We start from the raw sequence: 21,065 nt of genomic DNA, 5'->3' as shown, positions 1-21,065 counted from the left end.
AAACATTTATAATAGTTGCAGGACAAGTGCTAAGTCAACTCAAAGTTCTAGGCAGGCACAGAACAATGTGCATTCTGGTTTGCCCTGGGGAGTAAGGGATAGCTTCAAAGTAGCAGCAGTCCTGGAATCACTGGGCAGACCTACTGAGGAAGCCATCTGAGGAGGCAGGAACAGCATATTAGCAAGCACAGAGCTAAGAGAGCATTTGGGGCTGAGCAAGCACTTGGGTGAATGATAGTAAGTAACAAGGTGGGACAAAGAGGCAGGGGTCCAATGATTGAGATCTATAATGCTGAAACAAGGACAGTAGGCCTCATGTTTGGGTGATGAGGCACTGCTGAAATCTGGGCAGCAGAGGCACTATCAGATGAGTATGTAAGAAAGGTGACGACTGTCAGTGTAAAGCCTGGACGAGGGGATGTGGGAGTGGAGGCTGGGAGATGAACCGAAGCCCTTGGAGATGGCTTGGAAGGGCGGTGGTGAGAAGGAAAGGATATAAATGGACAGCGCTTGAAGATCAGGGAATAGGGAATGTGAGTGAGACTGGTGGTTCTTCTGACTCAAGCTTGGGAAGACAGAAAGTACAGGGGGGCAGCAGGTTTGGGGTGGCAAGGGAGAGATGGTGAGCTCTACTTCATGTCGGCCGAGTGTCACTGCCTTTGAGCCATCCAGGTGGAAAAGTCAACTAGAAGGATCTCTGAAGTGAGGTCTGAGCCGGAGAACTTGTCAGCAGCATGTGGTGTGTGGTGGCTTGAAGCCATGGAAGTGGGTGAGGTCACTTAGGGAAAGAGCATGCAATGAGAACAGGGGTGAGCTAAGATGGAGCCCTGGGAGCATGAGGCATTTAGGGGAAGGTGTGAGAAGAGAAGCCCATGAAGAAAACCGGGAGGAGGAAGCTGAAGGGTAGCAGGTTTCTAGGAGAAAGCACTATGTGCAGATGGTGGCCCCTGTGCACAGTGTCCGTCTTTCACAAAGCTCCTTCTAGATCTTGCTGCAGTCCATAGTGGTTTATCTTCATAAGGCCTTTTTTGGGCATAGTACTACACTCATCTTTTCCATGCTCTGTGTGTACCTGATGGTCTTTACCAATGGGATCAATTTCCAATTATGCTGAGTTCTATTTCCCCTTTTAGAGTTTGGACAAACCAGCCACAGAGAGGTTTTGTGGTGCGCACAACAGCTCACACAGAGGCTGGGCTCCAAGTAGAACTTGAGCTGCTTTTTTCAAATATTTGCTGCTGGAATGGCTGCAAATACCACTCAGCAGGCCACGCAGCACCTGCCTCACAAACAAAGAGGCTCCACAAGATTGAAAGATGGAACCGGTACTGCAGAAGGGCTCAATATGGGAAGCATCATAAAGGGCAGGGAGTAAAACATTCCTGGAAGAGAGAAACGTGAACAGCCTTGGTTTCCACAAGGAGCCTCACCTTGTGGTGGTCCTGGTACCTGCAGACAGAAGGGAAACTCCCATTCACCACAGAGAGCCAGGCTAATCTCAAACAACTCTCTCTCTTCCCGGGAAACAACTGCATCCTTGGTCTTTGAGGGAGAGGAGTGAGCCAACTGAGGGGTAAGAAGAGGCTAACTCTTCAGTGTTGAAGTGAGAGGGGAAAGATTCCTTTCAAATCCAAAGCAGAAGTCTAGGAATATCATCGATATTACTGATGCCTGTCTCTTTCTGGCCAGAGCAGAATGAACAGCTCAGTGCTGTTCTAGCCTCTGAGCGAAAGGAAGAAGGCGCCTTGGTCTATGGTTCTTGTGAACTGTGAGCATGCTCCTCAGTCCTGGGAAGTGTCCATGGTGGCCTCCAGGAGGGGTTCCATGCTGATGGGGAGCATGTGTGGGTCTCTGAAGAAACAGGTTGAGTGAAATACCCACTTAGAGGGTTTGGATACAAGTGCAGGGACTCAATTTCTCAGTTTCCGTTAGCCGTGACATTCATAAGTGGTTTTCCACACGCAGCTTGCTTTGCGTCGTTAAATAGCGGCTGGGTTCCACGTCGCAAGCTACCCTCTGCGTGCCCGCACAGTTCTTAAAGCACTGCAGCAGAAGACACACACTTGGCAAGGAAGGGTGGTTAAAAGACTCATGACCCTTAGAATTTGGGGGAATCCAGGAAATTTGCTTTTCAAGGACAAGGAGCCTTCCGCCTACCTTAGAAGAGGGGGCACAATCTGAGCCCATTAGGACCTATCCATGCAGGCTATATGCTGGTATTTGGGAGTGAAGAAAGTGAGGTAGATTTACTAAATCCTGGCCTTGAAGTTAGACGAATTCAAAACAGCATCTAGAAAGTCAACATTCAGAAAATAGTGGCTTGTTGCCATGACAGCCATGCAGAAAAGTGTCTCAGCCCCCTCCCACTCTGTCACTTACACCTTTATGACCCTCAGAAATGCTGTATTCACAATCTTGCTCACGAAGGTGTCTGTCGGGGTTCTTTGTCTTTAAGAGAATCACACTTCTCAATAATTTTTCTAATTTCATTCTAAGACAGGCAGAAGTTCAGAGGTTTACATTTCAAAAACAACTCAAAACCCCACAACTGGCTACTTCAGAATAGGCAATATATTTCCTTTGCTGTGGAGAAAAAAAAGTTTACTTACGTTTCATCTAAGAAAGACTCCCTAGAAAAGGCAGCCTAAGCCTATTTTCGCAGTCCCTGGTCCCCTCCACTCTTAACTGCTGTGTTTCTATCAAGGTTCCTGAAGCCACAGTTTCCTTCTTAACCTTTTTTATGTAACGGTTTCAGTTACCTCCATATTTTGTACTAATATAACAGCAACACATCATAAGTCAACCCAGTTAATGTTAACCCATTATGGTGAGGCTGAAGCATATATCAAGAGAAACAGACCGTAACCTCTACCCCTTTCACACTGACGACTGCAATGAGAAAGTCATGGAGCCTCTCACTCGTAGGAGCCCAAATCTATGAGCCTTACTAGCCAGAAATCTGGAAGGGAGTCTCCCACGTGAGTTTCCCTACAGGTAGGCAGAATATTCAACCTGTGCAGGTGAGGAGAGGAGCCAGAGCTCAGGGAGGCTGTGCCAGGGAAGAACATGGTGCACCACAGTGTTGGCCCACGTCCACTGGAAAGTTCTGTAGGTTCTCATACTCCCCATGCTTCACAATGGCCCTCAATCTGTTTCTTCTATATGCTCTTTGCCTTAGATGATACCATGGGCTATCCAGCTGACCTGGGCATCGTCCTCAATTCCTCCTGCTCCGGAGCACCATCTGCATTTAACTAGCGCACTTTCAGTTCTGAGCTGTCTCAATTCTACCTCACGAAGACCACACAGACACATTCCTTTGAATCCATTCTTGCTGCTGCTTGCCTTGGTCCCACCTCGTTTTCTTCCTCAGTCACTAAAATATCCCTCACCTCTCAGCTGGCTTCCCAATCCAGACTCCCCTGCCCCTCATCCCCTCCTCCATGTCCCCCCAACACTTCTGCTAGGGTCTGATTTTTAATGAGCAAATGTAAGCAGGTCGCTCTGCTGCTAAATGCCTTCAACAGCTTCTCTCAACGTCAGATCTTTCGCAAAGCCTAGCATCTGGTTTTCCCGTCTCCAGACTTCTTTCCCATGTGACACTTGAGCCATAGATGCACTCAGTCAACATGTCCCATCACCATGCTTTCATGTATTCTTTTCCTTTTGCGCAGAATGCCCTTCCCTTACCTTATATACTTGGCTAACTTTAATCATGCTTCAAGACTCAGCTCCAGGACTCTCCTCCTCAGGAACTTTCCTTGACTTCTCTCCACTTTGCATTAGGGACTTCCTTGATGCCTGTCTGACCCAGCACAAGTCTCCAAAGACAAGACATTTTCACAGCCATACACCTGCATCAGGTACCTGTTTGTTGTTCACGTGACAGGACTCCCTTGAGGCAGGTACAATCTGTTTCTTCTCTGTCTCCCCAGTAACTAGCCCCAAGCCTCTCTCAGCAGGTGCTTAAAAGTCAACTGACTTGATAAGGACTAAAGTAAAACCTAATAAGTCTTTCTTTTTTTCTCTTTGCTCCCGTAGAACACAGCCCCATCACTCATCAACAGCGCTGGCCTTTTGAGAAGTCTTTGTGTGTTGCGTCTGAGGACATGGTGCTAAAATGAGGGGCAGGAATGCTCCCTCCCCCAATCGACTTCTGCTCTTCTATATTTTCTCCTCCTTCCAGGAAATTATGGGAGTATCTTTTCTCTCCTCTCGGCCACCTGAAGGCTTTGCATGAGAGAAGAGGTAAGAGAGCACATTCCACTCATGTTGGCACCGAGGGGAAGGAGGACGTAACTGAGTATCGACTCGGGAATCATGAATCTGGGATTCTTCCCCTGGGAAATGTTACAGTGACATTTCTGCAAACAAGGACAACTGAATTTAGAAACCACAATCAGCATATCTGATCCAAACATGTCTAAGCAGTAGCCTCCACAGGGCATGTTAAGGGGCGGGGGGCGGGGGGAACTCTCATATTCCTGCTGTTTCCCACTTCTGTTCATTAATTTCTACTTCAGTAGCTAATCCCATTCTTGCTTTACCCTGAGATTAGTCCGAGATCCCTACCCTGAGGGACATCCAATCTGTGCTTTGGAGCTGACTTACATGTTCAGGATGGGTATTTACTATAAAAGGAAAAACAAAGCAAAGCAGACAGATGATGTTAATCCTCTGAGAGCACAAGTTGGTCTACTTGGGAGAGAACTTCGTGACGATCCCTGACAGGGTGTGCTGACACCAAGACAAAAGAGGGAGAGATCGATGTTTGTGAAAAATCTTAAAAAGAAGAATGCTGGGCCGTGAGCTTTATTTCACACTTTTGACCCAAGAGGCACATTCCTAAGGGACGGTTCGTCGCCAAACCTGGCAGGTTGTCCAGATGAAAAGGAAGGAATAGATGAGCAATGTTTCAGCAAGGTATGCAGAGCTGTTGGCAAGAAGGATGAATTCATACGAAATTCAGCTCAATTATGGTGACTTTTTATCCTTTTCCCAAGGTGTAGGGGGAGGGCTGACATGCATCTTCTGGAGATTTGGAACTCCTCCAAATTCGACCGCAGATACCTTGTTGTTTCTATATACTAGGCTTTTTTTTAAATGTAGGGAAATAGCAATGCAGTGATGGCATCCCGAGGTGGACCGGAAAGTAGCCTCAAAGGGCTGATAATTCTGCCAGAGGACCTGGTCCCAAGAAAGAAAGAGATGTGAATTCGAGAGGAAGAGCTGGCTCTTTTTAGAAGCACGGCCTTAGATTTCATATTTCATTTCCCAGAAAGTATGAATTAATTTGGAAACTTAAAACGGGCGTCTGCTCTTGGACGTAGGGATCCAATGAGAACCTCTTAGGCTGGGCATGGTGAGGGCTGCTTCCTGGGTGCGTCCTGGAGGGCCACTCTGGATAGTCTCTGCTGACAGAGTTGAGCAGTGGCCTTTTCGAGAAGACCTCTCCAGGCATAGCCAGGGGGTGGCTTTTTGGATGCTTTTGGACCCTGACTCTGGATGCTTACTGTTTTGGGGTACGGACATGCCTACTGCTTGACCTATCAGCTGAACTGCGAATACACTTATCCCACAAACAGAATCCTTCATTGTTTCTCATGTCCTCATTCAAATATGTTTCGCCCTTTGCTTTGCTATGGACTTTATATTTTGAATCCCAAACCAATTCTTTGGAGCAAGCAGTTCAATAGGTCAGCAGAAGGTGGATATACATAGGAAAGAGTCCACTGTTTCATCCAGTCACCAAATAGCTTGTTTTCTGACCATATCCCTTGGGCCTATAAAGAAACTCTTGGATATAAGCGCTTATCTGCATCACTTTCTGACTGAAGAATCTCTGAGGAGACAATTCTTATCAATTCTGAAGAAAAGAATAGAAGAAGCTTATATATGGGATATTCCTTGAACTTTGATTTTGACTTTTATTCTAAAACAGCAATAAGAAATTTATTCAATTTTCCTCTCATTCATTTCTCTTTAAAAACGTGCTCGCAGGGTGCCTGGGTGGCTCAGTTGGTTAAGCATCCGTCCTCGGCTCAGGTCATGATCTCACAGTTTGTGAGTTCAGGCCTCATGTCAGGCTCTGCACAGACAGCTCAGAGCCTGGAGCCTGCCTCAGATTCTGTGTCTCCCTTTCTCTCTGCCCCTCCCCCCCCTTACTCGTGCTCTGTCTCTATCTCTCTCTCTCATAAATAAATAAAAACATTAAAAGAATGCTCTCATTATTGTTTTCTCACCTCACCATGACAGCACACAGTGAGCATACCTTTAACTACTTTGGGAGAATGTTGAAGGTGTACATTAAAGAAGAAAGAAAGAAAGAGAAAGAAAGAGGAAAGGAAAGGGAAGAAAGAAAGAAAGGAAGAAAGAAAGAAAAGTAAAAGGAAGAAAGAAAGAAAGAAAGAAAGAAAGAAAGAAAGAAAGAAGGAAAAAAAGAAAGAAAAGTAAAAGGAAGAAAGAAAGAAAGAAAGAAAAAGAAAGCAACCCTCTCATAACCAGACAGGACCAGCATTCCTCTCTAGGAGAGGTCTGTATCCTAGAGAACGGCCTTCCCACAGGACCCTCCTCGCCCTTGAACACAAAGGCCAAGGCCTCCTTCCCTCAGTTACCAATTAGAATCGCACATATGTTTTCTCAGAAGCGTGCCGCCAGACACTCCACTTCGCCTGGGAAGAAGCTAGTCCAGAACAATGGCTGACCCTGCCTCCCTTGGTCCCTCAGGTGCTCCGGTGCCCCAGTGACAGATGCCCTGCAGGCTTACCTAAAGCCTGGCTGAGCCTCACCTGCTACCCGTCACCTGGGGCTCAGCCGCTTGAGCACACAACCACGTAACGTGGACTCAGAAATGAGTTTTGCTACATCTCCAAAATTATGACACATTCCCTCGAAAACTGTGAAAGAGAAAGAGGACACACATCCCCTCCATGCCAAAATGAGCCATTGTTTGTGCTGCCTGTTAAACACCTTTAAAGACCCACTTGTATCAGCAGAAGAAAAGCATCAGGACACATCCCACTCACTCTGGGCATTCATCACGGGGTGGGGGTGGCATGGGGAGCACACAGGCCTGCAGTTGAGGGAGAGGAACGTTTGAGGAATGCACTTCATTCCCCTAGTGGACAGGCTCCGTGTTTCAGCCTGGTACTCTCTCATAGTCGGCCCCTGGGTGGTCATGGGCGTCTTTCTGTGCCACACTGCCATGGCGGAGAGGGGACTCGGTAGACAGCCTCCTTCGTCAACAATGATCCTTCTTGAGGGGAAGGTCAGAGACACAAAACCTCAGCACCATGGATGCCAGCAAAGGGGGTGCTCCCAGACCCCCCCTCAGCACTGTACTCCCAGAAGCATGACTGGTTATTGTTTCTCCATCGAAAACATATTAGTGTGTCCCTGATGAGCATCTTTCCCTAAGGACTTCCCAGACCTTGAACAACTTAGCGTCTAAAAATACAAAATGAACGTATCCTCTTTGAACCTATCACGGGTAATTGGGAAGTCTCTGTCTCCTGATGAGTATCGTTAAGAAAAGGACAGATTTACAGGGCAATGTACAGACATTTATTTATGCTGCACAAAAAGGCCTTTATCACCTGTATGCAAATCTGTTATCAGGCTTAAAACACTGTCAGAGATTCTCAGTGGTTTTTTTCATGTCCCTTAAACAGATGCAGAGAAAAGAATTTAAAAGTTTCTTTGGATATCAAAGGAAAAGGGAGAGAGAAAGGAAGCACTACTATGATTCTGCATTAGGAAAGACCTAAAAAAAAAAAAGATCCTGTGGTTTGTTTTGTTACATTATTGATGGTTCCCTGGCCACAGCAAGGAGGTAGAAGGCTGGAGTAGCTGAGCGCCTTTACAAACGGGGCAGGCTGAGAAATGTATGTGCAAACAGTAGATCCTATCAGTTAGCTGTGACTCATTTAACTGCCTACAAGTCCCTGCATTAAAAAAAAAAAAAAAAAAAAAAAAAAAAAAAAGAGTGTTGACCTCTCTTGCTCTGGCTCCTGCTTCCCAGGCTTCCCAGGAAGGGGAATCCCAGGAATGGTTAACCCTGAAGCTCTGCAAGGGATGGGTCCAATGCATAAGCCTGGGGAGAGGACTGGGCTCCTCTCTTGCTCACTATCTACCTCTCTTTTTACCCTTCTAACTCCAAATAAAGGGGCCAACTCTGTTCCCAGTGGTTTCTCGTTCAGTCACTCACCTTTCATACCACTACCTTCTTCTTGGAATGTGTTACGAGCAGTGTTCTGATCTTCTAAGTGTTCACTCCCACCACTTCCTGAAGAGGCTACACTGCTTTGTGGAGACAGGGGGGCATGATCGGATGGGAGGCACTGGGGTCCTCTAGCTCGTAAGTCCTCATGAGACATCCATCCATGTCCTAGAGGCTGGTTTGGCACATTCATGGGTGGGGTAAGGGACACAGATCGTTTCAAAGGGCTGTGGTGTGCCTGGCCTGAGAGAACTGGAAAAAAAAAATAAAATGAAATAGGTTATTCCCCCCCCTTTAGCCTGGGCCACAGAGAACCCACAATACCTTTTAACCCTGAGAGATGATGCTAACCTGTCTGACGACTCTATCGGTGGTCACCGCAGGCTGAATACAGGCCTGGCAGGGGCTTTCCCTTCAAGGGCTGCTGTCTGGACCTTGTGCTGGGCTGGGTTTCCCCAGGGAGGCTATACCTATAGTGCCCACACATCTGGCCTTAGGCTTTGTGGGTCAGGGTCTGGTTTTCATTCTAACTCTAGAAATCAGGATTTGTGGCAGTAGGCCTATAAATCAGGTGAGGCTTGACAGCCTGGCAAAGTGGCCATCTGCCAAGAGTAAAAAGAACATACGCTGCACATTTTTTTTTTTTTAACACACAAACCCCAACATTACCCGTGTCATTAGGGTGGACTCTTAGAGGGCAAGGCAGGCTGGTTACCATTTGGGATCTTTGCTGGGCTGAGCTAGAAGGCGGGCTAGTCCTTCCGACCAGGAACCAGGGGAAACTATCAGCTCTGGAAGGGTGCAGGCTCAGCGAGGGCCGCCGTACTAACCCGGACCTCAGGGTCCGTGTGGGACACTGGTAGCTGTGTGTGAAAGGGCCGATTCTTTCCCTCGGCTTCACAGGTTAATGCCAAACTTCATCTTGAAAACACTTCCAGGTAACAAGGCTTTCATTCAGAAGCCAGTGGGGTGCGCTCAGTGAGCTGGGGGTGGTTGTTACCAGCATGTTTAACTCGTCCACACAGCGGGCAACATCTGCGTAGCCCCCGTGTTTAATTTCTTTTCCAGAAAACTAGGAAAAAGCAACAAAACTCACATAACTAGCCAAATTAAATGGAGGTCATTCGAGGGAGGGATTTAACCAAAATCAATGCCGAGGAAGCCGACGGTACCCTTGGTTGGTTTTCCTGGGCGTGTTAAGTGACAGCTTCACAAAATAAGTCTATTCATAACATTCTCTCCAAGCACTGGTCCCTCACAGGCCCAGTTTATTTTGACTGCTGCAGCGCTAGCATGGAATTGAGCCACATGCATTTTTAAACATTTTTCAGGGAAGCCATTAAGTTCCATCTCGGGCCGTATCCCCTACAGTGAGGTATTTGCTCCCCCAAGTCCAGACAAGCGCTTCTTTGCTGGTGTTAATCTCCGTGTTTTTTAGTCAGCAGACCTGACATCCCAGTCTAAGAAGTTCTGTTCTTGGTTAAACTGCGTTTCTGGTGTGGTAGCACACCACACAAAGACCTGGGCAGTAGGTTACCTTGCCCCGAACTGAAAGATAAAGACCAGAGCCAAAAGGCTGGGTGTTCCCAGAAAGTGTCTTTGGACAGTGGTGGTGTGGGAAGGTAGCTTATGGTCAGCTGGCATCAGCCAGGCCCCGAGAGCAATGAGGCTCACACCTCTGTTGTCAATGTTTCCATGTGGCTTCAGATGGCCAGAGGGCAGCTTGTGTGAAAGGGGGGCAATCAGAAGGGTCAGACACTTCTTCATGAACAAAATAGGAGGGGAACAAGAGAGCTGCTGAGTTTATCATTTGCAACCTGGGAAATTTCTACATTAGGTAGATTCTATCAAAGGCAAGGAATTATCATTGAACTTTAAAAAACGCAAAGGGAACATTGTTTAAAAAAATTTTTTTTTTTGACCCTGACAGGCTGAAATAGCTTGCCTTTCCACTAAATAGACTAGGGAAGAAACTCTTTTAAAAGGCTCCCTGGAAAATGCATTGCTACCTGGTTGGATCAGAAGTAGCAAGAGAAAAAGAAAAAAAAAAAAAGCAGAAAGAAAAAAATAAATAAAAAGGAAGCAGCAGCAAAAATGAAGAGAGAAGCCAACAGGAAGGAAAGCCAGACATCCAGAAAATCCATTTCATGCCTGTCTAAGTATTTATATAAAATGGGGCAGACTTGTTTAGGCCTGCACCAAGTGCCGGGATGGTCCAGCTTAGACATCTTTGCTCCCTGGTACCTTGGCAACCATTTCAGAGTATCTGGTGGATGCTCCGAATGTGCCAGCCAGGTGTGCCTCAAGCGGAAATGGGGGCTCCTCTTCATAGCCAGGATTGGAGTAAGCCTGAAACCATAAAAACAGGCCTTGCCCAAGAGAGAAATGCAGCTTTGAAGTGCTTTAGCACCTAGTCTGGTTAGAGGTGACAAGTAAATCTATAATCACGGGTAGTAACCCTGCTAAGAGAGTCCCCACCTTTGGATACTGAGAACAATACCCCACATGTTGAATAAGCAGTTGAATTCCATTGTTGGATGGAGCCAATTTGCTTCTTTCCCCCTAAACTTTTCTTAAAAGCCACACTGCCTCCCCATTGATGGGCATCCTTGGGGAGGTTGTCGGTATCCAAGGAATCCACTGGTTATTGAGAATGGAACAAAGTAGGTACCTAACTTAATGGGACTTAAAGGGATGTATCACAGAAACCTACACCCATGTCTTCATATATTCCTGAGCTTGACTGATGTCACAGGGGATGTGGTATAAACTTGGCCTCTGCCTCTAATAAAAAAATCAATTATACCTGAGGTGCCAGAGCCTTTTCCCAGTAACTTTCTACTAAAGGCCCCACCCTGTCTGTATCATAAAGACTCCCGCAGCTGGGCACCGAAACAGAAAGATCTTCTTAGGAGCCAACCTACTGTTTCAACCAAGCAAAATGCCTCCCACTAAGCTTCTGATTTGCAGAGAGGGCCATGCATTTAGATCCAGGCTGGATGCCACACCTAAATAAGAGCAGAGTCATGTTGGGCAAATGCCTCATTTCTCCAAGGAGAACCAAAGCCCCAGGCAATACAGGCTTGGCTTCCTGTGGGAACGAGACAGAAGCCGGTGACAGGTGACCTGCCAACAGTGCCATACTGGGGTGAAGACAGATCTTCAGGTAGAGGTGGAGGCCTTGGCCACAAAGCCAATTTTCATGTTACCTCATGAGCTAGAGTACTTTGTTTGGCACGGACTGGCAGAGGAAATAATAAATGCCACGGGCAGAGCGCAGGAAGATAGGCCACACCGCCATGGAATTAATGAGGTGGCCAGGGGCAGGTTATCGATGGTTGTCCCATCACTCCATTTTTTAACCGAAAGAACTCATCTGAAGTGGTGATAAATGGATGAAGAGGGAAAATGGATATTGAAATAAACAGATAAATAAATTTCCTTTTCCTATGAGTAGGGAGGGAGAGCAGTGAAAACAGTCTTCTGTGTTAGCTGTCCCAGAATGACTCTAGCTAGAAGCAGACCTTTCGAATGTTCTCGCTTGTGGACTGCTATGCAGCAGACAACGACCAATGCTCCATTCAGACTTAAGCTGCCCCCAGGTGTATTCGAACGTGGCAGAATTAAGTACACCTTGAAAAAAAAGATCTCAGTATAGATTAGAAATTGGCAGTTTCCAGCAGAATTGAAGTCCTAAGTTTACATTGCATTTGTGACTTTATCATAGGTGAGGTGGGGGGCAGGATGTTTCAGAGTAGATTCATTACATTGAAAATCCTACTAAAAACTACCCAGGGGAACAAGGTTGTGCCTCTTTCTGCTCTTGAAAAACTGAAGCTAAAACTTAATACTGTGTACAGTATAGATTCAATATTGCTTATTAATTTTAGAAGGAAATATAGATTCAATATTGCTTATATTTTATTATAGGAAATGTCAAGTATGTACACATATACATGTGTGTATGCGTATGTGTATGTGACATGTGTATGTCACTAGAATACTATAATCTAGGGGATCGTTTGTAAATTCAAGTGAACCAAAAATTAATAATATCTATTGAATAAGTCTAGTTGAAATATGCAAAACACAGCTAAAAATAATCTTGCTACAGAACTGGAGCTGTGTGATGTGAGTACAGAGGGTCTTCTAATCTGGCAGTAAACTCTGTCATACCATTCTTGGCTAGCCAACTTCTCTGACCTCATTTAACCTCATGATTTGTTTTTCATCTTGAAACTATCTTGAATGAGACTCCTTTCAACGCCTTTTTAGAGGAAAATACGATACCTGGCTCTGGGTTCTGTTCTTTGAAGTATTTTCTTGAAAGCCTGGAAATCAGATTTCTTACCCCTTTCTTTTGACCAACTTGACTTCATCTCAATTTTTAGTTACTGAAATAAAATTCAGCAAAAGACTTTCGGGGATAGACTCTTTTAAGAAAATTGGGTATAACTACTTTTTGTGCTTTCTAATGTGACAAATGATAGGGTTTGTAGAAAGAGGAAGTTTTGGGATACTGGCCCAACTATCTCTTTGGTTCACTGTCAGGTTAGGCATTATGCCTCACAGTCAAGGAAAGAAGTGATCCCCATAAGCGAACCATCCAGATAATGGAAGCTCCACTGTTACACTGAAACTTTATCCTAACAAACTTTAATGCAGATCTTTCAAAGATACATTGCATACTTCCCTGTTCTACTTAAACTTACACACTGAATGCAATTTATGCATTTCATGCTTTAAAAGGTATTGTTATGGGGTACCAGAGCAGCTCAGTCGATTAGGTGGCAGACTTGATTTCAATTTGGGTCAAGATCTTGTGGTTCGTGAGATCAAGCCTCATATCGGGCTCCACGCTGACAGTGCGAGGAGTCTGCTTTGGATTCTCTCCCTCCCTTTCTGTCTTCTCCCCCACTCACGCTCACTCTCTCTCAAACTAAAGAAATAAAACTTAGAAAAAAAATTTTTGAATTATTATTATGAACATGGATTCTTAACATTTCAAAGCTGGAAGCCCCCTGCAAGGTAGTTCAATAATTCCCAAGGTATGAACTGTGGACCCCTGGGTAGTGGAAATATTTTAATTTCCCTATATGCACCACACTGTTAATAGATGAAATACTGTGTTGCAAATAATTTTTATATATATGCAGGGTATTAAAATTAATAAAATATAAATTAATTTACATGCTGCTGAATTCATAGCTCTTTTTGTCATTTTTCCTCCTTTCAACAGATTCAAAGTGCAAATCTTGTTTTATGGGGACGCCAATTTTTCTTTTTATATGTTACTGACTGAGGCCAAAACTCAATAAATAATAGAGATGATTATTGTTCTCCACTTTGTTGACTGAGGTTTTCATGGGCAATACAGGTAGCCTCAGGAACCCCATGCTCAAAGTCCTCTGCACATCTTTCAGTTATACCCTTGCCTCACATTCCGTCAACCATCACTTTTCATCGCTACCAATATGTTTCCACCTATTTACAGGCTTAACATTTTGTCCTAGAGTTTGGAATCTAGAGTATTGAGGTTGACTTGTTTTTTTTTTTTTTAATTTTTTTTTCAACGTTTTTATTTATTTTTGGGACAGAGAGAGACAGAGCATGAACGGGCGAGGGGCAGAGAGAGAGGGAGACACAGAATCGGAAACAGGCTCCAGGCTCCGAGCCATCAGCCCAGAGCCTGACGCGGGGCTCGAACTCACGGACCGCGAGATCGTGACCTGGCTGAAATCGGACGCTTAACCGACTGCGCCACCCAGGCGCCCCTAGGTTGACTTCTTTTTGAATAAGGGTAAGAAATCCTCCCATTTTCCTAATGTCACGCCCTTTCATCAAACCCAGTAGTTTGTCTTCTCAACCCGAGGTTGAGTTCCACATCCTCATCACGTCTTTATGAACACAGCCACGTAGTCGGGATTTGAAGTTCTCATCTCTTTTCTTCCTAAGCCAGTCTCTCCATTTCTAATTCGACAAGCTGCCCTTCTCACAGAGACATTTGTGCTTCATTAAAATGTTCAAATTCTAGACGCTCATGATAAAACTCAGTCCAATTGCAAGCGTGACCAAATTTTGCAAAAATAACTCATTCTGATTTAGGGATTTTAAAAAGTAAGAACGAGGAAACTAAGCATTTATGTATTATTTTAAAATATGAACTTCAAATTTCTTTCCAACATTAAAAGGTCGTAGCCAATTCCCTCCTCTGGAGGTACATGCTGCATGTATCCACATACCATGATAAAGCCGAGGGAATATGCTACTTATAAGCTGATAATGGTGTACTTTCAGAGTATCTTCTAGACCTACATCCAAAAGTAAACCTACATCCACAAGAAATTCGGAGTATCAGTAGAACCTTTGCTGAATACACCAACTCGAGGGCTCGTATCATGTAGTTCTTAAATTGTGCTGTAAAAGATGGTTTGATACTTGTCAAGTTTAAAGGAGAAAAAGTTCGACCCACTGCCAGCTACAAAATCAAATCATCTCCAAGTTACTAGGGGAGTGTTTCTGTTCATCCCTTTAGTTACTTAAGGCCTGCTTATCAGGCATCTTTCAGGTGTCATCCAAGAATTTCTTCTGAGAGTACTTTCAGAGCATCTAAGGAACTGCTACAAAAGGCTTTCCATTTTCAAAGACTGGAGTTCTGTTAACACCACTTGTGTGAATGATTCCAGGCATTTGCTTAAGGAAAAAAACAAAAGCCAACATTTTAGAGACTCAGTGGTGAAACGATATTAGACCCTGGATTCCTCTTCTTTAGTTGGTTTTGTGGTGCCACAACCAGTAATCAGAGGCCCTGTAGTGGGAATCTTTGGGGAAGAAAAGATTAATAGTACTGCAAGAATACATTTAAAAACAAAACAAAACCAGGGTACTTGATCAGTGACATCATGCAAAGAAAAAGACAACACCAGTCATATTTATGGCCAAGTACGGATTTGTGTAAAAGGTGGGGGGTGGGGGGAGGGAAGAAGGGATTAATGACTAAGGTTAAAATTAACATGCTCTGCCATCATTGCTTCAGGGAATAGATTAAAAGCAAATCTAGAAGGTTATATGCCTCAACTCTGCATGCTTGCTCTCTGCTTCTTGTTCAAAGGTTTGGAAAAGCAGTGCTCACAACATCTGGACACCAGAAGATGATTCCCCCAAACAGCTTCAGACTCCACCTCATTCTGGGGGAAGAAAAGAGACCATGCTACAAAGCAAAGATGTGGTTGGTGGACAGGGTGTTCCCGACAAGCCCAAAGAGGAAGCCACACACTCTCTGGGAAGAGAAAACGTACACTTGCCTAAGCAACAGAACAAAACAAAGGGAGACTCTGGAAGCAGATGAAACCGCAAAGAACATCACAGAAAGGTTGACAAATACACACTGCTAAATCTCCTTTTCCCTATTAAATCTCATTTCCATACAGTATTGAAATGGAAGTATTCTGATGCAGGGAAAAGCACCTGGAGAGGTTTCTTCAGTAATGTGAGTCCTTGTCACTGATGTCAGCTCTTATTACTCTACAGACAGCTCAGCCTTTGGGCAGAGCAAAGATGTATGTTTCTGCCTTCACATTATCACTTAAACATTTGGGCTTTTAAGAAGTAAATTAGGATGTTTCTGGCAGACTTTTATTGCTGCATTAATCTTTGGTACATTTCATTTGTCCTCTTTTGTCGGTTTCTATAATGGCAAAACTGGGTGTCATCCAGTAGAAAATCTATTTTAGATAACTGCTATTTGACTTTATATTGTCATTATTTATGAAATAAGTTAGACAAGAAGCCAGTATATACATTTTACAGAAATTGGTTGAATCTTCCCCACAGGTTTAACTTCAAATCAAGCAGTCCTAAAAGAAAACTGCCCAGATCCTGATTCCATTCTATCAAAACCAATGACATCAATATGGAAGAATTTGACACAACTGTAGCAGATGTTTAAGCCAATTCAACGAACTGTGGGATCAAGCCAGCCACTTCTAAAGTTCCTGTATACTGGGGTAACTTCTATTTTCCTGCATTATGTTTCTTTTCCTAGCTATATTTATACCTATATGAACTCAACCTTGAGGCTTGTCCATGGAACTTCTACCCACATAGACAGTGAAGAGATGAAATCCAGAAATGAATTTAGACAAAGATGCAGAGTTTGAATCATTTTGTTTATGACACCAAGCAGAGTAAATAATTGAGTCAAGCAAGTGGCCAGGAGTGGATTTAAGAGGGTATGTCCTTTTTCATTTTCCAGCTAATCCACAAAAATGCCCCAGTCATTGTGTTGAAGGAAGAAAGTGGAGAAAATCAGAGAGATGGATGTCCGATGACAAAACTTCCCTCCTACCCCTTTCTTAAAAGATAACTGTCAAATTGTCACTGCTGATGTGCTCACCTGAGCTCACATGCCTATTCAGGAAGTGCTGCTGAAGTTTACAAAATGTGATTGTCCATCCTGTGTTTAACAACTTCAGGGCTGCTAACTGGGCATGGGTACTGGAAAAGTAATCCTCATGTGGAAATGCAAACAGCCAGGGTTTTGTGATTGAGCAACTAAGTCCCCCCGCCACTCCCCACACCGAAGCATCAGTCCCAAGGCCATGGCAGAGTCGCTGAACAAATCGTCAGGGTATCCTTTTACATCCTGACACTGCTAGCGACACTGGTCCAGAGAAGATGCAGGTCAACCCCTTGAAAGGGGCTAACAAAGGATATTTTTAAACCCTGTCTATGAACTCCTACCTTGAGCTGAACCACAGGCAAAGTCTGCCGCTGGAACCTAAAGTCTCCCAGATAAGACGGCAGGGTGGCTCTTAAATGCCATGGCACTCATTAGTCAAGTTGGATGCATAAATCCTGCCATCAGGGCCTCCACTCAGCTGACTGCATGACTGGTGCCAAGATCTCTCCAGGCGCGAGACTCTGAACTTTGCCTTGATTGAGCAAAAATATATTTTTCCCCCTTTTCTTTCTAGTTTGAGGAGAAGGGTGATAAATAGAGATGTATTATGTGGTCCCGACTAATGCTTAACTTAGTTACTTGATAGAAGAATGAGAACCCAAGTTTCTCAGTGCTGTGGCTCGCAGGACAATTGACTGATTAGGGAATTGGTTCTTGTTTTCATTAAAGCATTCAATCTAAATGTCAAATGTAATAATACACATAAATAACCATTCAAAAACCCCACAATTTGAGCTTACATTGCTAATTAGATGTTTTTTGTTGTTGTTGTTAATTAAGAGAAATTGGATGGTGTAGGCTCTCCTGGCTTCTTAATTATATTTGATTGAATCACCATGTGATTCAAGACAAGCTATTGAGGCTTCACACATCCCAATTCCCGCCTTAGTTCACCTTTGGTATCTTCTTGGATTCCAAACTGTCACAACCAGCCCCCGTGGGTGTTGAAACATGGTGATACTGGTACTCTGTTTGTAAAATTGATTTACTGCGGTCTGTAATTACACATCACGATTTGAATTCTTGACTCGGTACTGCATTTTTCACTTAAACCGTACTGTTCTTCTCTACCCCAGAGAAACAGCATTTACGTAATTGCTCTCAACTCATCTACTTGGGTATTATAAATCAGTCCTGCAATAAAAGACTTCCAGAGACACTGCAGGCACAAGGTTCCTGGCATAACTCAGGCCCCAGGACTGTTCTCGTTTAAGGACAGGAATCGAACAGTGTTCATTTCTTACTGGAGATGAGATGGGAAGGGCTGTCTGGAGACTTTGGATCCGAAGTCAAAGAGAAAGGGGCCAGAGAGTGACCGGGAGGGCTGGGTCGAACCCAGATGGCCAGCTCAGATCCACGGGTCGGGTCCCCCTGCTCCTTGTCTACTTCTGGGTCCCGCTTCACCTGTCACACAAACTGTATAGTGTGTGTGTGTGTGTGTGTGTGTGTGTGTGTGTGTGTTCTGCTATTACAGGTCATATACTGGTGACCGTCTGCATTCACAGATTCCACATTTGTGAATTCACCGATTTGCTAAACTTTATTTGTAGGCCCCGAATCAATACATGTGGCATTGTCATGGTCATTCATGCACACGCTCAGAGTGGCAAAAACTTTGAGTCTCCGACGCACATGTTCCCAACTGAGGCTCAACAGGCACTACTCTCTGCCTTCCTGTGTCCGCTCTTATCCTGTAAATGGGTGTCCTTTCCGAGGTCTGTTTAGTGCCATGTTTTTTCTCACTTTGATGTTTTTCTTTGGTGATTTTGCTATTTAAAATGCCTCCCCCAACCCCTGGGGTGCCTGGGCGGCTCAGTTGGTTAAGGGTTCGCCTACGGCTCAGGACATGATCTCATGGTTCACGAGTTTGAGTCCAGTTTGTGAGTTCGAGCCCCCCATCGGGCTAGCTGCTGTCAGCGCAGAGCCTGCTTCAGATCCTGTGTTCCCCCCGCCCCCGCCCTTCCCCCGCTCATGCTCGCTCACACTCTCTGTCGCTCTCTCTCTCTCTCAAAAGTATTACATTTAGAAATAAATAAATAAAATGGCCCCCGAGTGTAGTAGTGCTAAGGTGCTGTTTGGTTCCTAAGTGCAGGAAGGCTGTGATGTGCCTTAGAGAGAAATGAGATGGAGTAGGTAAGCTTCATTCAGGTATGAGTCACAGAGCTGTTGACCTTGAGTTCCAGGTCAGTGCAGCGACAACCTGTATCACATAAGATGTCTTTAAATACACATGAAACAAAGTTATGTATTGACTAGTTGATGAAAATGTTCTGAGACTTGCAGGAACATAACCCTGTATCTCCCCCAGGAGCAATGGTTCAGGATTTGCTAATTCAGTGTTCACCGTGACTTTATAGAACATAAGTATTGCAAATAATCCAAACTCACTGTGTTATATATTGATACAAACTCTTCACTCCACCTCCCATCCCGGGGCGTTTTTTGGACACATTTGCCACATTTTTACCTCAGGCTAGTGGTTCTTAACCTTGGCTGCACAATGGACGCTGTCGGAGCCTTTAAAAAATCCTGATGTCCAGGCTCCATTCCAGACTGAAGTAATAGAAAGATCCTTGTATAGTGGGGTTGGAGCATTCATACTTTTTTAATGCACCTGAGTACTTTTAATGGCTAGCCAGGTGGAGAACTACTGTCTTGGGCTATCTTTTTGCCTGAGTGTTCACCCCAAACTCTGTCCCACATCCTGGACATTGCAAACTTCCCCAGGGTTGGATGCCATTTCTGCCTGGTCTTCAAAAGATGCCCACAAGGAATGGGCATCTTGTTTACTTTTCAAGTGGCTCTGAAAAGACAACATACAAATCACTGCTTCTCCTACCAAACCAGCCTTGTTTGCTTTGGATTCACAAGTAGACCTCGGCGCAGGCTCTTCCGCTCAGGATTTTATCACTCTTGCCCTGCCTTCCAAGTAAAATAAATGATATTTTGCTTCTAGAATTCCAACCTGAATGGTATGTGAGCAGAAATATCCAAAGACTCCTGAGACACATGTTTTTACTCCTGAACAATGGTACCCACTTCTTGCTGTAGCCATTTCACTCTTGCTGAGTAGGAAGAGAGGGTCAGGGGGCCAACTGGAGGTCCTCTCTGAATGTGAATCAGCTGTAGGAAGCTCGGAGCATATTTTCTCTTAGTCTGGAAATGCCACTGGCGAGAGCATAACTGATTCACAAACTGCAAAAACTGTGCTCTAGATCCATGGACCAGCAGCACTGGAATCACCTGGGCATTTGTCAGAAAGGCTGGACTCTCTGGCCTTACCACAGATCTAGAGAACCAGGATCTGTATTCAAAGATGCCAGACATGTGTGCATGTTCAAGGTTAAGAGACACTGCCTTATACCCAGCTCTGACTTGCTGGCTGGGCACTAGCTCTCTTGATGTTGAGGTAGGCACCAGCCATACAGAGAGCAGTCTCCTAGAGTGACAAGAATTTGGGATTTGGGTAGCAAGTCATATCATCTTTCTGTGCCTTGGTTTCTCCCAATAGTAGATTTCAAAGGCTACATCTTGGAATTGTTCAAAAAAGTCAAATCATCTCATGCACATAAAAGGGTTTTGCAAAGTGTGAAGTGCTACAAAAATATTAGCTATTAGTTGTCAGAGTAAGAATACTTCAATGTAAACCAACACTGCCAGTGGAAAAATCAACTCAAAGTACTAGCCAATCTAATGACATTCATGGGTCATTTTAGCATATTATGTGTGGTATGAAAAATATCTCTGATTACTTGATAGTGTTTCACAGATTTACAAGAGATAAATTTCCCGCATAGCCTGTTGTACCAAAAAGAGTATCTTCCTTGCTCTTTCAGAATACTTACTTATACGGACAAGCTTCTCTCGGCCCTAATCAGTATCTTCTTCCTTTGATTGAGACTCAACTTGGACTTTCTTGTCCTTTCATGCATTTCATTTTTATCTTCTGGAGGGTCAGGGCATATGAATCACTTTCTTTATCATTAGATTTCAGTGTCCAGAACTCCTCATGAGACCCCTTTTTCTGTCCTGACATTGGTTAAGCAACACTGATTTCTTGAAGTCCTTACTGAAGATTCTAAGTACCTCTATTATATTTAGAAATTCAAGCTGAGAACCTATTATGTGGCTGGATAACACTGGGTTCTGCATGTACAAAACAAGGGGAATGGACTAGATGAATGAATGAATTCATCAGGTATGTGTCAAGTGCCCACCACGTTCCACGCTCTAAAAGCTGAGGGTACAACATTGAAAAAGCCATTATAGCTCAGTGGATGATCTTTCAGCCCCTCCCTGAGCCAACCTTCCACAATGTTATTAGCATATTTATGGAGTACCATTCTCACTTGGACAAGGTATTTTCCCCCACATTATTTATTTCTG

At 44.4% G+C, this 21,065-nt stretch overlaps 1 protein-coding gene and 1 long non-coding RNA gene across 7 annotated transcripts in view; one reads left to right on the top strand and one right to left on the bottom strand.

The window, feature by feature from the left end:
• SAMD4A (sterile alpha motif domain containing 4A) overlaps positions 1-21,065 on the bottom strand; it is a 214,381-nt gene that overhangs the window by 45,594 nt on the left and 147,722 nt on the right. For 4 of the 6 annotated variants that reach the window (XM_043556199.1, XM_043556200.1, XM_043556203.1 and 1 more), the window contains one exon: positions 8,207-8,470. The exons of the other annotated variants lie outside the window; for them this stretch is intronic. In XM_043556199.1, the coding sequence (XP_043412134.1) occupies positions 8,207-8,470 (264 nt within the window). The remainder of the gene's footprint in view (positions 1-8,206; positions 8,471-21,065) is intronic. 6 annotated transcript variants of the gene reach the window in all.
• LOC122469116 lies at positions 13,359-17,699 on the top strand. The gene is made up of 2 exons (XR_006293384.1): positions 13,359-13,754; positions 13,997-17,699. It is a non-coding gene; the product is annotated as an uncharacterized LOC122469116 (long non-coding RNA).

The sequence above is a fragment of the Prionailurus bengalensis genome, chromosome B3 (genome assembly GCF_016509475.1).
Source record: "Prionailurus bengalensis isolate Pbe53 chromosome B3, Fcat_Pben_1.1_paternal_pri, whole genome shotgun sequence".
Lineage (NCBI taxonomy): Eukaryota > Metazoa > Chordata > Mammalia > Carnivora > Felidae > Prionailurus > Prionailurus bengalensis.
This window is presented reverse-complemented; position numbering and strand designations above follow the sequence as displayed.